This window comes from Thunnus maccoyii, chromosome 3 (genome assembly GCF_910596095.1).
Source record: "Thunnus maccoyii chromosome 3, fThuMac1.1, whole genome shotgun sequence".
NCBI classification, from domain to species: Eukaryota; Metazoa; Chordata; class Actinopteri; order Scombriformes; family Scombridae; genus Thunnus; species Thunnus maccoyii.
The window spans coordinates 33,994,295-34,017,154 of NC_056535.1; the positions used below are offsets into that span (position 1 = coordinate 33,994,295).

A 22,860-nucleotide genomic window follows, 5' to 3' on the forward strand; every position below is an offset into this window, starting at 1 on the left:
TCTCACTCTGTTTTTATTTCCACTAATCCGACTTTTATTAACCGGTGTTCTGTAATTATGCAGTAATGACTCAAAGACAAGAGAAACTGGAAAACACCTTATTCCTCTCAGCCGCAGGCTTCCAGCTTCTCACTGATATCTCGTCATCTCCAACACAATAACAGTTTGTTCACTTCCCTGCTCTTAACAATAGTTCTCCTCCACCCCGTTGTTGCTGATTCGTATCTAGATACTGTAAATATAAAATCGCCTGCTGGGACCCTGAAGTCATTTTCTAAATGACTCTAAACCTGCGCTGATCACAGATTTCTGGAACTGATGAAACAAAGCCAAACTGATGACGTTTAGAAAGACATACAGCTGTTTTTATCCCCCCCCAGTCTTTTTATTGGTTTTGCACAGAGATTAATAACATGTTGACAGTTGTGTTAACAGTTCTGTGCTTATCTATTTCCACCTACACCAGTTATTGGTCCCTTGGTCCCTCTCTCCCACCTGCCCACCAAGAAGTTTCACACACATGCATACAAGGACAAAAGGGAAAAATAAAATTCAGATAAAATAAGATAAAATAAATAAATGGGGGGTTTTCAGCTGAGTTATTTATCTGTTGATTTCTTCGTTGATAGCCAGGGAAAAAGGGAAAACATTGTCCTCTCAAGACTAACGCGCTGCAGTATCTCATGAATCCATCTATTATGAGTAGGTGGGGAGGGATGTGTCCATTTAAGGAGAATAAGCCTCCGAGCAAGCAGGTTGGTAAACGCAATAACTTGTTGTTTGGCTTTGGGTGTGTTGAGCATAAAAGGAAGAGGCAGGGATGAGGTCGGCGTCTACTGTTTTACCGAAGAACACAATGTTGCAGGTTAAAACTCTGATAATTGTGGACATGATTGAAACATGTCGACGGCCGAAGAGCAAAACCTCCGATCTGAAAAATGCACTTTTTTGAGAAAACTAAAAAAAACTTGTTTTCTTGCAGAATGCTATTTGTTAAGGACACCCAATACATTATACACTGTTTTTGGACTTTATTATTATATTATGTGTTATAGATATTAATGCCTCGCAAAGTGCAGATAGGAGCTTTTGCACTTGGTGCAAGTTGGAAGAGGTTCTACAAAACAATGCTCTAAATTAAGTTAATAATTAATATTAAATTAAAAATAAAATTAAGTTTGTTTTCAGGTAAAAAGATGTAGTAAATGTAATAGTTACTACATTCTAGTATACTAGGGTCAGAGTGTATTTGCTTCCTCGTCCGCTGGAAATGAATGTTCAGTGATTCGTGCTGTAGCCTCTCTACACATCCAGGGACTCTGCGTTGTGTTTTTGTTTTGTTGTGTGACTTTTCTGTCACAACGAAGAGCGGGATTATCTTGCAGACAATCTGAATATGAGCAGCCTTCCTTGTTCTCATCATCCAAAGTGAAATCCACCAATCAGAACATTCTGCAGATAGGAGGTTTTGCGCTTTGGCCGTCGATGTATCAGTTCTGTCAGGGTCTAACTTGGCTTGTCTTGTGTTGGTGAAATGGACTCTGTAACTACAGTAGACTGTGCCTTGCATATAAAGGTCTAGTATACAGTACAGTATGTCCCCATTGCTCATCTGACATGGTAATCCCAATGTCCTGGTCCCAGATGATTCTTAGGGAGTCTAAACAAGTTGGATTTACCTTGAAAATGTAGTCACATATGATTGAAGTGAACTCCTTTAACTAAGTATTAACTAAGTATTAGGTTTTGCGAATCTGGAAGAAGTGGAAAGAGTGAGTATTTGGAAGGTTAAATCTTGCAAACAAGGAAGAAAAAACCTTTACCATAAAGGTCATTAATAGTCAGCAGACCTTTGTTTGACCTGGTCTGGAAAACTGGATCCAACCGCAGGAATAGCTGGTTGTGAAAGACTGTAGCTGGACCTGATGGTGCGTGTAGACCAAGTCTCCTGATTCCAACTTTTTAAAGTGTCGGTTACAACTGGATTCAGAGCAACTTGCTTAACTGGGAACAAACCACCGAGCTAAGAGAGAGACAGGAAGAGGACGTTTCCATCAGGGCCCACTGGGGTTGTTCACCTGGTGTCATATTTATATCCAAAAAAGAACCAACAGTATTGGCGATAATTTGGCGATGCCAGGCCTCCTTTAGACTTGGAAGTTGAAGGACTGTTCTCTTCATATGTGCTCATTTATTACAGCATAGGAATGAGTTTATCAGTTGATCAAGTGTGGGGAAAAAAAAAAGATTTACTGATTTATATTGGAATATGTTTGGGTAAATATCCCAACAGAGAGCGAGGGAGGGAGGACCATGCAGCTAAATCCAATTTACAGCAATCATATAATGGGCGGAAATGTTTAGAAAAGAGCTCTGTAAATGATTATGTGATGAAGATTTGTAAGTATCTGAATCCTTCCGTGACCTTTCTAAAGGGAAAAAGAGCCTGGGGACGTCTTTTAGCGATGGAGTTAACGGGGAAATATTCACTTTTCCAGAACAAAATGCCAAATTTTTACTTTTTGACTGTATAAACTCCTGATTTTGTTATTTTTTTGTCTACAGGACTTTCATATTTTTTACACACATCAAACATCATCACTAATGATTTGGAAAACTGCATGAAAATCAACTGACTGGTATGCAAAATGTGTGTGTTAAGAAATGACTCAAGTAAAGCAAATTGCAACTTGACCTGAGTGCAAATTCATAATAAAGACACTGTATGATGCAGTGTAGACACACACACACACACACACACACACACACAGAGAAACATATGGACACATTAACTTTGTGGAGTTGAAACCTGCTTCACTGTCAGAGAAAAGAAACCAAAAGCTTTGGATCCAAACCACAACCTCTCCTTCAAACTAAAACCACAAATCATCTTCAACAGGCAACAGCTCGCTATGACCAACACGCTACAACTCATAAAATCATAAATCTTGCATGACGGCTTGCTTATTTTGGCTCGTGCATTGTGGCTTTTAGCACACTTATGTATAACTCTTTTTTCATTTTTTCCTGTTGGTTTGATTTGAAAACAAAGCGTTTAGAGAAAGACTCCAGAACAGCAACGAGCTGTGAAGCTAATTTGACAAACTGGTCAAAATCAGCCCCAAAAAGTATTTTTCCTGCACATAATCATTGGAAAAGGAGCAGCTGTAAAATGATTCTTCTATTATCAGTCCAGTAACATTTGGAAAGTGTAGAGGAGCAACACAATTAACTTATTTTTATCCCAGGACTAACTAGAAGTCAGTCGGCATGGTCAGCAGAAGTCTCTAATACGCCTAAAAAAAACACATTTATGCCACACACTTATCACAACAGGGTCACAGCAGCCACAAAGAAAAGACTGTAATTTTACCAAAATCACAAACAGAAGGACGTCTTGTTAAATAAACTGCATCTTAAGTGTAAAGTAGTGCCCAGTAGCAGCATCTGAACACTGTGATTAAGGAAACAGATGAAAGAAGATGAAGGGAAGTGATTTTGGAGTTTACTTCATAAGGTGTTTTTTGTGTGTTCCTCAAAATTAAGACCATATTTCCCATAAAACCCAGTTCTTCCTGTCACAGGGGAAGATGGTACCACTCTTCCCAACATGTACATTTGTTATTAATGAGGAAGAAGATGGATAACGGCCAACAGTCTGTATGCAATATGCATCCTGATGATGAATACTAACTACTGATTTACAGCAGAGCAGCTGGAATAAATTCCTGCTGTACAACAATCCCACAGATGTCACAGAACCGCTGATGATTTGATACTTGGACTCTGATAAGAGTTCTTCAAATTGCTGCAACATTTACAAAAACAGTCGTTGCGGGAGATCTGCGGTACAAAAAATATTTTTGATGGTTCCCACTGTCTGTTGAACTCGGAGTGGGGAAGATTTGTGGGGACGGAGTGATTTCAGCTGTAAGCTTTAAGAGCAATAGTTGGTTGAAATACTTTACCTTCTCCAGCAGCTACATTAATCACATATATCACCTGTTGCACATTAAATGACAGAGTGGAATTTTCTCTAAATGGTAAAGAAAACATTTTCAGGAAATGTACATAAAAGGAAGAGACGAGAGGAAAGAAAACAGGAGAAGCAGAAAGTCGTGTAGCTTAAGGATGAGAGTGTGCAGCTCTTATATGAAGGAAATAAACTTTTTTATCTATATTTGTTCTCTGAAAGTACACAACATCTTTTTTTTGGAAGTGCATCACACCTGGAACATGTACAACTCAGAAACAACTTGCAAAATAAGTGATTAGATTTATTTAGAAACATGGAGGAGAGACTCCATGAACCAATGGTTACGAATCAACCAAAGCACTATTTATTAACTGTCTGCTTTAAAGTCAGTTGACTTTAAAACAGCACAAATAAAAAATAACTTCCTGACTGCCCAGTAGGGGTGTGCCCGAATACAAATATGTTATTCGGCAAAGCACAAATAGTGGGGTTTTTACCAATATTTGTTTCATACAAATATTTTTTGAATTATTTGTTTTTGGGAAGAAAAAAACAAAACATGTCAAATACCAGCGAACAGGTCAGTTATAGTTGCTATCTCAGCGTCTCTCCTGCTCCGCTGTGACATCTATCAGCAGGTCACATCCACCTGCTACATGACGCATATTTCTTAATTTGGACATCACTTTTAATTTTCATCTTTAATTTTCTAAAATTATAAGTGTAATAAAAACAAAAACAGGATTTTTAAGCCTCTTTCCACTTTTATTCGAATACAAATACAAATAATTTTACTACCTCAACAAATACAGATACAAATACAAATACTGGACCTTCTGCACATCCCTACTGTCTACAAAACATGTTTAAAACCAGAGAGAGTCAGTGTGGACTTTAGGGGAACATGTATGATGTATAACTGTTAAACAAACTGTTAAAAAAATGTTCAAAAATAACAGTAAACAAATATAAAACTGATGTATGAACATAACGGTAAATGAAATGTTTGATTTTGTATTTTGGGACTATTGTTTTGTATTGTTAAGGGTCAATAATGTTCCTTTCTTTGTTTGATATAATTTGTTATGATATATGTATGTATATGTGCATTCTTTTGTAACACTGTTAAAATAAGGAACGAATAAATCTAATCAAATTTAAAATTGAATTCAGTAAACAACACAATGTATTTAAAAAAAACAGATTACACAACCGCATCTGAGTCTTCTTATAAGTGACAGGACTCAGTGTGTGTGTGTGTGTGTGTGTGTGTGTGTGTTTCTTAAAGGAGAAATGAGAACATGATGTTTTACAGTCCTGAGGGACTCCTCGTCTTCTACCACAGGACAAACTGGAATATTCCTTCATGCTGTTTATGGTAAGAAGCAACTGAGAGGTTGACGAACTCTTGTTTCTTACATTCCCTTCAAATATCTGTTTGTTAGCTGACATCCCTGCAGGAATGTAGCCTGGATGTTATATTTATCCGCTGCTCATATGGACGCAGGATCACTTGGTTACTGGGTCAGTTTATGACGGATTGTGAGTGATGTCAGAGGCTCCCAGTTCCCTTCTTAATGGAATACTTCAGGAGGTTAAAGAAATATGTTTTTTTTACTCACTTACTGAGAGTAAGATGAGAAAAATCACAACAATTTGTGTTCAGTAGAGAGATTTGTGTTTAGCTTTGCTCAGCACAAAGACTGAACACAGAGGAAGTTACCCTCCAAAATAAAGAGGAGAAAACTTTCTTTCTGACTTTGTTGAGAGTTGTGAATATTTAAAATCTACAACTTTATATTAAGGACAGGACTTGCAATATGCTGGCATGTAGTCACGATGCCCAGCTGCTTTTGATAAGGTAATAACCATGCAGCAAGCTCCAGGGCTGTAAAATGAAGCCAAAAACTGCAGTTCCTTGAACGACCACTTAAGGCTCCAAAAGTGAGTCAATCCCCATAGACCCCCATGTTAAAATGCCCAACTTTACAACAGAAATAAACGTGTTTACAGTCTGGTACAAACAACGGTTTTGGTCTCTGTAGCTAATTTCCTCTTTCATGACAACTGTATGGGGGGTGAATTTTTTTATAACTCACCCGTTTAAATTTTATTAAGCCGTAAAGTTATGCATAATGAAGGACATGGCTGCTTTGAGTGACAGGTCCGCCAGCCGCTAGGTGGTTTGTTTCAGCCATTCGGCCCGCCTCTTTGCCCATTTTTGATTGGCTGGGAGTTAGGCAGAGTCACACACTGCCAAGATGGCGACGGCCGGAGCGGCTCACTTTGAGCTTCAGAAACCAACGAGTGACGTCACGGTAACTATGTCCATATTTTTATACAGTCTGTGGTAAGTACATGTTCAGCAACAATGACTTGTTTTTTAATTAATATTCCTAGTAATACGCCACACAACATGTAAATATGGAGTTGTTAAAATGCACCTTTGTTGGCTAGTTATTAGCTAAGTTAAGATAAACCTAATCGCAGGGTCGTTGGTTTGATCCTCAGCTCTTCCTGTCCACATGTTAAAGTTTTATTGGGCAAGACACTGAATTGTTCTGCTGGTCAGGCCAGCTTGTCATAGCTCAATGCCACTGCTGAGTGTGTGTGAATGAGAGGGATATTGTAAAGCCCCTTGTGTAAAAGTGCTTTATAAATGTAGTGCGTCCAATTGAAAAAGAAAATAAGAACTCATGAAGCTGTCCTCTGAGTTTACACATGACGCTCAGTCTTTCATAGCAAAAGTTACAGAAGACTGGGAATTCCCTTTCTGCTGTCGCAAACAAACTTGAGTCTAGTGGTTTCATTTTAGTGGCTGATAAATTGTCCGACCAGCATCATCCGAGATCATCTGTGGGAAAAAGTTATCTCCCACAGAACTAACGCAGGAGTTTCCCATGTGGAGGAACGTCGTTGTGACTGTGCAATATGAGCCTGTTTGCTCCACACACACTTCACTGTGAAGGAGGTTGAAGTGTTACAGAGTGTTTGGTAAATACCGGGGATGAAACAGAGCGAGGTGTCAGGGTAAGTCGAGCAGAACGGTGGGTGTGTAGGAGCTGAGATGTCGTCCCTCTAACAGGCCCCTTCCTCCCTGTTACCCCCCGAACCCGCTGACGAGCCTCAGAGCGGTAAAAAAACTCCGACTTATGACCCCCAAAGCTGAAACTGACTGTGTGAGAACTAAGACCTCCCTTCAGGTAATCATGGGAAAGTGTGTGTGTGTGTGTGTGATGTAAATCCTGCTATCAGGACATGGAGCTCATCTAACTACAAGCTTTAATCTGCTGTTATCAGTAACCACCGTCTCTTATCTGGTAACGAGTTAAAGATCGAGAGCGTCTGTCAGCTCCCCACTGTGCGACGTTAACCAGTGCCCCCCCCCCCCCCCCCCCCCCCCCACCCCCCACCCCCCCACACACACACACACACACACACTCTCTTTCCATCTGTGCAATATGAGCAGAGCAAACCAATTTAAAAGGTACTTTAAAAACGTCATGACTAACAGTAGTGCTGTAATAGTAGCATTAATACAGAACAGAAACATAATCATTTTAGTAATTTTAAAAAATATATTCTAATAATTATTGTAATTTAAAATGCATTTATTTCTGTCTATAAATAATTAAACAAATTTGGGATAAAAAAAGAAAAGTGACTGAATTTAAAGGACACATATTCTGCATATTTCCAGATCTATATTTATATTCTGGGGCTCTACTGGAATATCTTTACATGATTTACAGTTAAAAGCTCCTTATTTATCTTCTACTGCTCCTTTATGCAGCCCCTCAGTTCAGCCTCTGTCTGAAACAGGCCGTTTTAGCTCCTGTCTCTGATGAGCCCACTCTGTTCTGATTGGTCAGCTTCAGGAAGCTTCCTCCGGCTCCAGAGGCTACGTAACCACAACACAAGTGGCCAGATTTCACGTCTTTTTCACATTCTTTACTGAAAATATAAACTTCTCAAATACATCTGCACACGTTTGAGCCTAAATCCGATCTGATATATGAGAGTGGACAACTGATGCAACGACCTTAGCAACAAATACTGGGCATGTGCGAACGATGTGATGTCATCACGAGGAGGAAGTAGCGGTAACTTTGCAAATGAAGCGTTCAGAGCAGGTTGAAGCCCTGAATTTTGACTTAAAGGAAGCATTTTTACATATAATCAACTCAAGTTTAACATCCGACATCATAGCAACATTGTCATTTAAATGACAGAAAATCACAATGACACACACACACACACACACACACACACACACACACACACACACACACACACACACACACACACACACACAGCACCGTACCCTAAACATCCAACCGTAACCCTGAACTGAACCTAAACCCGATCTCAACTTTAACCTGAAACCAAAGTCTAAACCCCTAAAGAGATCTTTACAGGTCTGTCCCATAATAAGGACCAACCAAAACATCCAATTCAACTCACCGTCCTCACACACACACACACACACACACACACACACACACACACACACACACACACACACACACACACATTGAGTTTCACCTCTGCGACCTCTTCTCTCTTTTCCTCCTCTGTTCTGTTTTGCTTCAGGTGGTTGACAGGTTCATTAACCTCAGGAAACCCTTCTACCCGATGTGTCATCTCTGCCTCTCCTTCTCTCTCCTTCCTTCCTTCCTACCAGTTCTTCTTTTCTTTCCTCCCTCCTTAACTGACACTCCAAAATCTCTTTCTCTTTCTCTCTTCTCATTAATTTCATGTCTCCTTTTTGTTCCTCCTTCCTTTCCCTTTATCATCCCCTGACTCTTTATCCTTTCTTTCCTCTCTTTTCTGCTTTTTCCCCATTCTCCTCTCCTCTTCTCCTAAATCTACCTTCTATAATCACAGCAGGGTCAAAGGTCAGGGTTCACAGCATGACACCACAAGGTACGGGAAACACACACACACACACACACACACACACACACACACACACACACACACACACACACACACACACACACACACACACACACATAGAGAGGTCAAATTAAAGTAGGCATACATGAGTGTAACCTTTCTTCAGTTCCCTCTTTTCTCTGACTCTCTCACACACAAACACATTCTTGCCTCCACACTTCCGTGACAGTTTGGGGGTTTTTGTGGATGTTTTCATTGTAAGTGAGCTGAATCAGCTTTGACAGATTCCCTGCAGCAACGCATGAAATGTTTCACTCAGTTTATCTAATAACGAGAAGAACGACAAACATGGTGACACACACGTTGGAACGAACCGCATGTGCACTGCAGATGTGTATGATGCCTCTGTATATGTGTGTGTGTCAGAATGATAATTGAATATTTGTACGTACATTCGTGAGCACGTCGGTTCATGTTTTTATATCTGTCTGTGTCTGACTGACCAGCTATCAAAATAAAGGCTGTGTGTGTGTTTGAGAGAGAGAGATAACGCTGTATTGTCACAGCTATCACTTTGTGCGCTTTCGTGTGTGTGTGTGTGTGTGTGTGCGTGTGTGTGTGCGTGGCTCATCCCACAGTCTCACATGAGGTCAGTGTGTTTTTGTTGGATTTACTCCACATGAGAGTCAAAACTCCCCATCAAAGAACCAACATCAGGAAGAGCTCTTGTCAAAGAAGTTAAATCGACTCTAAACCAACACAGACGTCCATCCCTGAAACAATAAATGAGTTACCCCCCCAAACACACACACACTGACACACTTATACGTCTGACTTTAGGAAATATGCACCAAAACACGATACACTTGTGACCGTCCTGGAGTTATATTGCATGAGAAAAATATCTGTCTTAATGCTTAATGTCTGAATTTGAAATGCGGCTTGGCGTTGGTTTTAAATCGCCTTCAGCACCAGACCGGTGGAGTTTTGACACGCAAGATTTCACAACTACGGGAAAGTATTTGAAAAATAAGAAAGTATTCAGTTAAAACTAAAACAATCTGAACAACACACACCAATAACTTGGATATTTACACCACAGCTGTATTTCAGTGACGTACAGTCAGCTGCACAATGTTCGATGAACGTGTATATTTGTTTTTTTTTAGATTATTCTACAATTTCTTCATTTTCAAGGATACGGCTGATGATTTTCTATATTTTTCTGATTGTCAACAAACCTCATGTTTGGATCCAAACCAACAATGAACTGATCTACTAACAAGTATTGTGTGTGTGTATCAAAGTCTGATATATCTTCTTCCTCTGAGCCGTAGACCTCCGTTTTTGTGCCACACCGCTGCACCGGGTGACACGTTCCTTCATTAATGAAGAGTTACTATATCGTCTTTCTCAAAGATCTTCAGTACAAAGTCAAGAAGTTGATGATATTTAACACAACAAGTTAGCAAAGCGGTAAACAGAACCACATTCCCGCACATGCTCAGTGACGTCTGCTGTACACAGAACTACTCTCCGGAGACTGAAAACATCATCGCTCTTACTAGTCTTTGGAGCCATTTCTAAACAAACAAACATAACCAAACTCTTCATAACCTAATTTAAAGTGTAGTAAATCATCAGAAATATCCTTATCCTTTATACTGATCAGTCCGTGTCATTTTAAAAATCTTCCAACACCTCATATTCTATCTTAATGAGTCCAGAGTCAGCTGTTTGTGAGCAGTTTTAACAACTAATTGAAGTTCAGGAGTAATAAAATTTAGGCAGCATAAAAAGAACAATAGGGAATTAACTTGCTCTGTATCACTGAAAAACCCAGACATGCATGTGAAGGTAATGTGATACAGATTATGATCATAAAAGTAGACATTTGGATCAACTACAACTTTAACTCATCTGATCTGGCCTCATTACAACTCAAATAAACATCAAGAATCTGCCAAAACTATCATGTAGTTTTATAGTTGTTGTTTTCTATGGATAAGAATTAAAACCAGAATAATATTGTGAAATGCATTTCAGCTCATGTCAACATGAAATTTATCCACATGCACAAATACTCACACGAGTACTGTAAACGCACCTGCATGAGTTTAACTGTGTGATCACATTCATATTTATGATTTTTATATGTCAGGTCGACATGCAGCAAAGGTGTGTGTGTGTCTCCTGTGTGTCTGAATATACTTACAGCCAAATCCTGTGTATGCATGTGTCAACCTGTGTGTGTGTGTGTGTGTGTGTGTGTGTGTGTGTGTGTGTGTGTGTGTGTGTGTGTTTTAAGTGCAGCCAGGAGATAATACAGAGCAGACTGGAAAGACAAGAGAACATATAACATATTCACACATACTGTACATGCAGACAAGTTACACTTTCAGACACATGCACCGCCATCTCTTGCCCGTCTCTTTTGTTTTTGTCTGTTTACTTTTGGGCAATGATGTGTCCTCACACGCACACACGCACACACACACACACACACACACTCCTGGTCAGGTTAAAGGCTAACAGAGTGTGTCTCCCTGCAGGATGAGGGCTGGTCTCCCTGGATTCCTGCTCAGGTCAGACACTGGGTCGGCTGTGACGCACGTATTCTCGTGTGTGTGTGTGTGTGTGTGTGTGTGTGTGTGTGTGTGTGTGTGTGTGTGTGTGTGTGTGTGTGTAAATCTATGCAAGCCTGTGTGCGTGAGAAATAGGCGTGGAAAAGGGACACAGACAGTAAGTGAGCTGGCATACATACAGACAGAGGAGGTGATGAGTTTTTATATGCGTAAGTGTGTGTGTGTGTGCGTGAGTGTGTGTGTGTGTGTGTGTGTGTGTGCGTGAGTGTGTTCGTTGCCCCTGAAGCTCCTGTCTGAGTATCTGCCTTATAAAACATTAATAGTCTCGCTACTGTTTTTCCTGCAGCTACAAACACAAAGAGAACCACGTCCTGCTTCATTAACTGGAGTTCACTGCTCCACTTTTACTGCCATGAAAACCACTGTTAGCAACACACACACACACACACACACACATTACACTCACACCGTGCAATCTATGACACGTCAGTGCAATCACATCATGGCTATTTGAGGAAAATGGAAAACAAAAGGTCACCTGCTCTCAGGGGAAAACAATTTATGATAAAAAAGATACGTAAGTGTGTTTGAAACCTTTCTGTGTGGTTTTATTGGACGAACGCGTGTTGAACACACGCTGTGCAACATTTTTCACACTTATTTGAATTTCAAGATAAATATTGTGAAGTCTAATACTGGATTGGCAAATGATTGAGCTGGAATTTTCCATTTGATCATTTGGCTTTTGACTTGCAGGGAGCATTTTTACGCAGGTTTTGGTTGATGTTATGTCTTCTTTAAACATCAGTGTTGTGTTTAGTTTATCCAGCTCATCTTACTGATTTCTGGCCACTGAAATGTTCAAATATGTAGCTTCTGATGTCATTTGGAGCTTTTCAACATGAACTTCAGCATTTTGGAAAAAAAAAAACAACAACAAAATCCACAACTCCAATTGTTAAAAGAAAGAGCTGATTGTGTGATTAATTCTTATTATTATTACATCTTCAGGGCTTTCACGCACATTTCATGGTCTTCATCAGCAAATGGAACTGAAGTGTGAAACGTTGTGAAACAGTCAGTTCCATTCACTAATGGACCTTGAGCTGAGATTGTGCTGATTGTTTTCAGTTGCTTTTTGAACAGAGAGAAAAACGACAACATCAGTCGTTTCAGCAAATGCCTGGAAACAACATTTATTTACGTTCAAGTGGAAAAAGCCTCCACAGCCGTACTAATTATGACTCTTCTCTGTTGGGAGCGCAGCAGTAATGAATGTGACATTATTTACAGAGCATGACTTTTAACACAGAAACCTGCAGTTTACTTCCTGTTTCCTACAGACAGTCAGCGTCGGTTTCTCTTAAACGTGACCACGAAGGTCCCTTAAACCTTAATGAAGTCTTCAATCTTTCCTTAAATATAACCAAGGATTGTTGTGCCCAAAACTTTAACTGTAGCTGTGTTAGATCTTATAACGGGGTTTATTTTGACAGTGGAGACTCTTATTTTGAAAATTTAATCGTGCAGAATAGAAAACACTTAGTTGTTTAATTTGTGAGGTTTATTACTTTAAAATCCTGCATTAAAATGTCTCTGAGGAACATTCTGACGTAACTTGAAGTTGATTCTATTGTTCTATTTAGAAAATGAGATGCCTCCATCCAGACCTGAGACCTACAGCTTCCAATAATCTGCATAATATTATGTTCAAGTCTCATTTAATTAAAAAAAAACAACATTTTAACATCCAGAACCTTCAACAAAGCTTCATTGTTTCTCTCCTCATTGTATCGCTGACATTCACGCAGTGTTTTCAAATGTGTTTGTCTGTTATAATCCTGTCACATCATCAACAATGATCCCAAACTCTCTCTCCCCTCCCTCTCTCTCAGTCTGACACAAAGAGCTGCATTATAAAGTACAACACAGTCACTGCTTCACTAATCCTATTCATCCATCCATCTATCTGTTCATTCATTCATTCAGCCGACTGCTCACTAGACAAACATCTCACTAACCATCACACAATGAAACCAGCCTCCCTGAACTAATTGCTGCAGGATAGGAAACAGTTGTTGGCTTTACTGGTTGCCAAGGGGAGGTGGTGGTGGTGGGGGGGGGGTGGAAGTGTCTTAAAGTGACTTCACTGGTGCTCTGTTCTTATGATGAAGAGCCCCTTGCGCTGTTATTTTAGATGAAGCACGAGTGTTGTTATTTGTTTTGGATGAGAAATGAGAAAATTAAGTTTTATGAAGCAAAAGAGAGCTCCCATATGAGTTAGATTTGGCAGAAACGACTCAGTTTTTCTTTGTTGCGCTTTCACACAAAAAGTGCTTTTCTCTTGCCAACGAGAACACATTAGAATGACTCTAATAGGCCAATTATATACAGTAGCTTCCTCCTGTACGCTATTCTATAACCATAACATGCTGACTTTAACCTTTTTCACATCCTTATAGTGTTTTATACTCAGTTAATCCCCAATTTTAGGACAACACAGCAGAAAAAAGACCCCAAAACACACAGACGAGGCAGCTCAAGAGTTTTTTGAGGCCAAACGTTGTCAGTCATCTAACCTGAGTTCAACTGATCATGTGTCTTACTTGCTGTAGACCAGACTGAAGGCAAAAAAAGCCCCTGAAACAAGGGAGAGGTGAAGATGGCTGCAGTCCAGAGCTGGCAGAGCATCAACAGGAAAGAAACTAAAGTCTCAGCTAATGACATGTCCTCAGCAGACGGTATTGTTCGTTAGATCAAAGGCTTAAAACAGCCTCATGTTTCCATTTTCCCATTTCGAGACTGTTCTAAACCTTTTATGAGCGCTTGTCAACGCCGCATCATCTCCCGTGTTGTTAATCTGTTAATTTCACATTTGATTCCTTCCCGCTGCTCCCATGAAGTGTTTCACTGTAAACATCTGCTGTCGACATTAATATGCACTTCACAGCACAATGGTTTCTCTGGAAAAGAAAAAAAGTTACTTTTACTGTGTGTTGGATGACATTTCTCTGATTACAGCATCCACCGGGTCGCTTTGAACGCCGTGTCAAGGAGACATTACTTCATTGATCTTTATGATAGTGTTATAAAGTTCCCTCGAGCTCTAACAGCAATACGTCCCCCCCCCCCCCCCCCCCGGGGAAATGACTTTACCGCTGAGAAACTTTAACTGGATACAGACTTTCCTAAACTCAGACATCACTACATCAATCTAACCTTTCAATCTCGTCAGGGACTTAATCCACTTCTTGAGTGATTTTGTTGTCGGGATGAAAAACCGAACTAATGAGGAACCGAACCGACGACGAGGAAGGAAAGGAAGTAAAAAACATGAAAGACGCACGTTCATCATGTGAAAACAGACACATGGTAGACAGATCTCTCCATCATTCATAGGGTTGCAGTTTGGGAGTTTGCACTGGTTTGGTTCAGCAACCAATCAAATCAAAACAGCATGAAAAGCTTCACAATTCAATGACCGAAATTCATTAAAAAAATCCTTCTGTGTTTACCCAAAAACTCAGAGGAAAGCTATGACTAATGACATTCATGATTAATGCTGATGTTTAAATGGGGCACAGAACATACAAATTGCGCATGAAGTCTTTGAATGGATGAAGTTATACCCGATATAAAATACATTAACTGTAGACAGAAAAAATGAAAGTCAATCTGTCATGTTTAGTGGTGGATATCTGGACTTTCAACCCCCACAAAGAATCCACTTTTATGCCCAAACAAGCACCAGGAACACAAACTGAACACTCGGTTTCTATTGACTGCACCTTTTTTCTAACAAGGACTGTTTTTGTCTGCGGTCGTTAAATAACTACTTCATCAGAAACTCCAAATTATTCCGCTATTTTAACATGAAAGCCGCGGACGTCATACGGAGCAAAGTGAGTTTACTGTTGCTCTGATTTTTTGACCTCATGGGAAAAAAAAGTCTCGATGTGTGTGGAACGGCCCGAATAAGTAACTGCCTTATAAATTAAGAATCAAAACCTGAATCGTACCCGATCGACAGTAACGTCACCTGTTCGTGAGGAGGTGAACGTTCCTGGGATTTCATCCTTCATCTCCTGTTACGGTCACGTAAATTGTAGATTTAACAAAGAAGCTTTCCAGGATTGTCTCAATGGCCGGCAGACAAAACCCCCAAAAGTCCCTGACTCAAGTTTTTAGGAGTTTTTAAGAGTATCCTGGCAGATCGCCCCGATCCTTTATTCATCCACTTCAACCTCTGGCAACTAAAACTGTATTTAAGACTCCCTTCATCCAAACTACCATCAGTCTTCTTAACTCTTCAAAGTGACTGATGAGAATTAAACCACATGAACTGTTTTTAATGTGTAACATGACCTCCGTGTCTCTATGTTTGTTAAACTGACGGCTCATCATGTGTACTGTGTCTCCATGTTCTTTGTTGAGCCAAAGACAATTTTCTCCAACCTGACGGACGATGAGGGTCTATTGTATTCTTTTCTATTTGGTCATTAGCATAATAAAACCCCCTAAAATGATGTGTTCTTTGGGTATATTTCATTAAAATGTTCCCAAAGAGTAAAAAAAAAGAAAAATTTCACACCACAGAGCTTCAAGTCAGAAATCAGCAGACAAAAACATTAAGGAATTTAGGAGTGTCAGTAATAAGAGGAACCAAAGAAATGAGAAAACATGAATCCAGCTGCCAACGACGTGTTTGTGAATCCCCTGAAGGTTAGAATGAAGATGAAGGATTAAATCAACAGCTCTTTCTTCATCATCATCATCAGATACAATGTTTGGGCTGTACTGATTAATCTGCAGATTATTGTCTCAGTTAATACATTAATCATTTATAACTATAAGACTGTAACATTTCAGAAAACAGTTAAAAACGTCCGTTATAATCTCCTGAAGCTCGGGTTGATCAACTGTCAAAAAAGAAATCTATTTACTCAACATATAAGACAAAGAAAAATTCTCATAATTGAGAAGCTGCAGCTGGAAACGTTTAGTGTTTTTGCTTGAAAAACGATTTAAACGACTGCATCTCACCAACAGTCAATCTGAAAATCTTCCCTCAGTTGTGAACAAGACTGAACATCCAACAGCTGCTCAGCTTCAAATGTCAAAAACATAATCAACCCCGACAGTAGAAGTAAGAAGTGACTCCAGAGTTTTGTGCTGCATGTGTACATTAGTTGTGCTCCTGTTGTCAGGTTATTTGTGTGTTTCCTACCTGAATGCGAGAGCTGCAGCCGCGGCCCCGTCTGGCTCCAGGCTTTGGCCTCTGGAGCAGCGCTGGACTCTGCAGGCTGCAGCGACAGCAGCAGGAAGACACACGACATCAGCATCTGAGGAGACTTCACCCCTCCGGTCTGCAGGGCCGCAGCAAAGATGGCTGCCATCTCTGACTGATCTGCACCGATGTGGAGAGATAGATGGGAGAAGGAGCGTCGCGCTGTCACATCACAGTCTGGGCTGCAGCTCACTGGAGGAAGAGCGAAAGGAGATTGATTACTATTTATGTTAATTGATTTTTATAACACATACAGCTGCTCAGTTGACAGACGTCCACAGAGTCTAGTAAATGAAAAGAGTAGCAGAGATGTTCAGACCAAATGAGTTTACAGCCTCTCAATCTGACCTGAAGTTCTTTTTGGCTTTACAGACTAATCTAATATCCAGACGTCCCATTAATAAAACATTTGTAAATGCACCTGCACGCGCATACATCAACATCAGAAAACCAGAGAGAGAGACGGATCGAGGGAGTTAACGATTCAGACAGAAACAGGAATAATGTGACAGATTCTGCAGGTTTTGAAAAAGATTTAATTTCCATATTTTAAGACAACCTGAGCAGTTTCTGTTTTCAAAGCGACATAAACCGTTATGAGACACAGCGTGAGGTCATACTCTGCATTATACAGCATGTATTCAATTAAAAAAGACAAATCTATGTATTTACCTAATTAAATTTGTTCATGTGGGTAATAAAACATATTAAAGCTCCTCTTTTCCAAAACAAGATGATGAATCTGATACTCGCAGATGATTAAATTTAAATTCCAATAAGAGACCAATAAGTTTTTGAGCTATCCAAACATCAGGTCTAAATCAAATCACTGCATATTTGCAAAACACACAAAGCAAAGTACTTACTTTTCTTTTCTTTTTTTTTTTTTGATTTAGTTCCACATTAACTTCCCTTAAAAAGCTACTGAGCACCTGAATAAATCTCTAGTAGACATGAACTAAGAGCTGAAAGAACTGGGTGGTTTCTGTGAATGTGGGAATGTATTTCACAAAGGAAACAGCTCAATTTATCATTTTGTACCCTGAATTTTTTGCAGTGGCAGGCCGGTTATAAGAGTTTAGCTTGAGAAAAGCAAGCAGAAAGAACCTGCTGAGAGAGGAAAGACAGTTAGCTTGTTAGCTAGCTTGAAAGCTAAACCCATTACAGTCTTCAGCTGAAAGAAGATGCAGGAAAGAAAAAAACTGTGTGTTGAAAAGTTTCTGAAACGCAAACATTATTCCCTCCACTTAAACTAAATCTTAACCATGAAATTATTTCAGGTGGGACAGCAAAACACATGGTAACTTGCCAAAATTGCACGCATAACTCCAGGAGAAACCGGCCGTGTTATGATATCATAATTCATCATAATCTATCATGTCAGGACAGTTGGCCCGTCAGCAGGTTTTAAAGAGTTCAGCAGGTTGAGGAGACGCCTGCTGAGAGAGGAAAGACAGTCCGAGAGGTTTAACTTGGCTGCTGCTCCATTTTTTTTTTTAAGTCTAACCACTCTGAGACTGCGGTTACTTCAACGTGGAAGAAATCTCAATTCATGACACTGCTAAAGGAGGTTTCCTCTCATACATATGTAGTGTTTTAAACTGACAGGAAGTAAGCAAACTCTGCGATGCACCAACAAACTTTTGCAACCCAACAGTGTCTCTTTATTCTTTATTTGGATGCCCAGCAACAACAAAACAAACAGCAATTTAAAATCACAATGATCAATAAAACAAGAAGAAGCAAAACAAGTCAAATATAGAGAACAGAAAATAAATAAAATGACTCTGAAAAGGTCAAAAAAAAACAAGCAAAACGATCAAAATAGAAACAGAGAGGAAATAAAAAAATGTTACAAAACTGCAGTGACTAAAGGTAACATCTGTGTGAGATTTATCTGTTTTTGTTTTTGTGACTTTAAATGTGTCATACAGTCCGTGTGCAGGGAGACGATTCCAGGCACACGGTGCCGTGACCCAAACCGAAACCACAAAAGACGAATAACAGGAATGACTGTAATTTAATTTAGTCTTCACAGTTAGTCATGATAATCATTTATACATCTCACACACACTGAAGTGAAAAACAACCCCTGCTATCAGTCTGTAGTGATCGAATGATGGTGCGATACTGTGACAGAACAACATCAACATCATAACAGAAGATGAAACATGTCGATGAAGAGCAAAACCTCCGATCTGAGAAAACTAAAAAAAACTTGTTTTCTTGCAGAATGCTATTTGTTAACACCCAACACATAATACACTGTTTTTGGACTTTATTATTATATTATGTGTTATAGATATTAATGCCTCACAAAGTGCAGATAGGAGGTTTTGCACTTGGTGCAAGTTGGAAGAGGTTCTACAAAACAATGCTCTAAATTAAGTCAATAATTACAATTAAATTTAAAATAAAATTAAGTTTGTTTTCATATAAACAGATGTAGTAAATGTAATAGTTACTACATTCTAGTATACTAGGGTCAGAGTGTATTTGCTTCCTCGTCCACTGGAAATGAATGTTCAGTGATTCGTGCTGTAGCCTCTCTACACATCCAGGGACTCTGCGTTGTGTTTTTGTTTTGTTGTGTGACTTTTCTGTCACAGCGAGCGGCGGGATTATCCTGCAGACAATCTGAATATGAGCAGCCTTCCTGGTTCTCATCATCCAAAGTGAAATCCACCAATCAGGAAACTGCAGATAGGAGGTTTTTGGCCGTCGATATGCAGAGCGTTGAAACCCTTAATGCTATAATGGATGACTCTTAACTTAATTACAGCCTTTATTATCTTCTACCTCTGTTAGCTTTAGGATTAAACTTTTTTCAAATTAAAAGCCTCCTCTGTAATTTCTCGTGATGACAGATTATCCTCAGCGATGCTCCGTATTCTTTTCTAAAACTGTGGGAACGTCTGTCACAACAATTCATTTCAAACACAACGACTTTTCTCCACTTTTCTCTGTGACTCCTCTGTTTTATGATTATGAACCAATTAAAATAATTTTAGCTTTGTGTATCACACATATGAGAGGAAGGACAAAAATCATGGAAGTATTTAGAAGGTTTTGTCGACCAGAGAGATAGAAAGAAACAGAGGAAGAGAATAAAGATGTATCATTAATACAAACAGACTATTGAAGAGTTCAACTGAAAGAAGGTGAGTCTAGTCTGTGTGTGTGGTAGTCTGTAATAATAATACAGTCTGTATTCACATCTAAACAACAATAAACATGTCAACAATTCTCCAGACAGATATAAAGGAGATTCTTGTATTTTTTTTTATGGTAAAACAACAAATATATGTTGAACAATAAAACATCTGCAGGTAAAGTAAAGCAGTGTCGACAGCTGTACTGTAGTTTAATGTAACTCTGACAACATCATGTGTTTCTCATCACTACTGTTCATTTGTGGTTCACACTTGACACGAGGAAACGACCTCCTCAGGCCTGTCAACACGGAGACAGACGAGGAACAAACTGTCTCTTCCTCTCATCTGACATACAGAGTGTGTGTGTGTGTGTGTGTGTGTGTGTGAGTGTGTGTGTGTGAAAAGAGCTAAAAATAACTGTGTGTGGAAGAAATAAAGTTGTTGTAAAGGAAAAAAAGACTAAGAGTGATTTGAAAAAGTGTTTGCGTAGATCAGTGAGCATGCAGATGTGTGTGTGCATGCTTGTGTGTGTGTGTGTGTGTGTGTGTATGCATGCTTGTGTGTGTGTGTGTGTGTGTGTGTGTGCATGCTTGTGTGTGTGTGTGTGTGTGTGTGTGTTTGTGCTTCGTCTGAATCTTGACTGTTGACAAGAGTCTTTAAATAAATCTCTGGAGGAAACTCATCGTCTGTTTCCTCTGTCTGTCTGCCAGTTTGATTTAAACTCAAATAGCTGAACGCAGATTTGACGCAAACTACAAACATGTTTTTCACCTTCGTTCACCTTTCTGCAGCTTCTGTTTGTCTGAACGTCTCTAAAGTTGAACTTTCTCCCAACATCAACGATCATCTCTCGATAAAACTGATCCTCGAGGCCGAGAGAAACCTGTCCGCCATGTTTCAAACAGCTTCCAACCTTTCCAGATATCTGGATAAAGTTTTACACATATGCGCTCAGATGGGAAGAGGTGAATGATATCGTTCCCATGGTTATCAGTTCAACCCATCTTTATTTTCTCTTCCTGTTGCACCACAGGGGTTGCAGCTAAACAATGAGTAAACAAAACAAGCTGTGCCAGCATCCAGCTTTTCAGCCATGTCTGGACTTCCATCATTATGCACATTTAATCGTAGCGAGGAACGGCACGATCGTGTTACTTTTATTGTTTCTGTGTCGTCTGTAATGTAGACGTTTAGAGAGAGGGATGCAGAGGAAGATGACAGGATGGGAAAAAAATATGAAATTAAAGATGGAAAGAAGGAAAGAGAAGAAGGAAAGTACAGATACTGTATCACACTGACCCTCTAACCTACATCCGCTAACAAATCCCTCTTGAAATAGGTTGTTTTTTGCTCTGAAATGTCAACTCTTTGTGTAGAACTTCCTATGATAGTGGAGCGAAAACGTTGTTTAAATAAGGAATGAATAAAAAGTCTGAAATGGACTTCCTAAATATGGAAAAAAAATGGTCACCAGGAAAGAAAGATTTCACTGTTTTCATTTTTTTAACTTTGTATTTCATGTTTGTCTGCTGACGTTGATGTTCTCCTTTTTATTTATTTATTATTTTTACTATATTCTCCTTTAAATGCTTATAAATGATCTCAATAACTTTGTAATTTTAAAGCAAACATTCTTTTACATTCTCAGCCTCTTGGTAAAATGTTTATTAATGTGCCCTGTCCCTGTTAAATAAACCAGTAAATACTGCAAATATTCCAACTTTTCCCAGTAAAAGATGAACAGCTTTAATGATATTTATGTAATAATGAGGTGAATTAAGTTAGATTCGGGGGGTAAAAGGTGTTGAAATCTCCCCAAGAGAGTAAATAATGCAACTTATTTATATTTGCAGTAAACAACACCTCTTTCAGGTCTTTATAGTATAAGCAGTATTGATTATTGTGGTCGTGTACTGAGTCGAACCCGCTGACCTTCTGTCCGTCAGTCATACTTCAGGACGAGAGGAGAAGCTGATTTATTGAAATATTAAAAGTAACTCAAATGATCTCAACCTGAATCTGATTCTTAGCTGCTCAGTTAAAGCTTTAACCTTCAGTATGCGAGTTAAGGAAAGCTAGCGCTAGCATGAGACGTGAAAACCATGGATGTATTATAAGAGCTGGATACCGGACTATAAATGGCGCCCATTCAGTCCTATAGCTCGTCTGACGCATACGCCAAAAAAAGTTTCTAGCTTCCGGGTTTGCTTCCGTGTTGTGCGGCCCACTGAATATGCGCAGTAGTGTTTCCCCTGCTGGCCCCGCCCACGAGCTCCCGCTGGGCCCATAGACTTTACACTGTGATGACGTCACTGATTTTTAAATCGCTTTTCTCGGCTCGAGGAAAGTTTTACAAACATAAAACCTCCATGGATCAAAAGTTCATAACAGAAAGAGTCATAATAGACGTTGTTTGCAGTTCGAGGCGTCCTGTCATGTCTATGGGGGGAAATCTTTTTTGGGCCGCGGGGGGATTTTTCGCTGCAATACCGCGAGTGATCACTGGGAAAAACTGGTTGCAAGGCTGAGCGGCGGCGCCCTATTCAGCTCTTATTATACATCCATGGTGAAAACAAGCCACTCTGAACTGCATTCATGTGTTGATTGACAGCTGGGAGCGCCGACCTCTGACTTTTGACCTCCTCTGATTGGTTAGAAGGACGAGCCTCGCTAAAGAACCTGCTGTCAGCCTGAGAACGAGCCTCTCCACATTCAGATATGCTTCAGAGAATATTTCAACTAAAAAATATAAAGAAAAAGTTACTAACTAGACTAGATTACTGAAACTTCCTCCTTCCCAGTATAACACAATAATCCCTGTTCTGCCTCCAACTGGTCCAGAACGCAGCAGCTCGGCTTCTTACTGGTTTTAACAGACGACATCACATCATCCCCATTCTGGCTTCTTTCCATTGGCTTCCTGTTGGTTTTAGAATTGGTTTTAAGACTTCACTTCAA

General features: G+C 39.6%; 1 protein-coding gene across 1 annotated transcript in view; it reads right to left on the reverse strand.

The window, feature by feature from the left end:
* si:dkey-49n23.1 (semaphorin-3D) overlaps positions 1 to 22,860 on the reverse strand; it is a 110,223-nt gene that overhangs the window by 48,301 nt on the left and 39,062 nt on the right. Inside the window, exon 2 of the mRNA XM_042406520.1 lies at positions 16,688 to 16,939. Within this exon, the coding sequence (XP_042262454.1) occupies positions 16,688 to 16,856 (169 nt within the window). The 5' untranslated portion in view covers positions 16,857 to 16,939. The remainder of the gene's footprint in view (positions 1 to 16,687; positions 16,940 to 22,860) is intronic.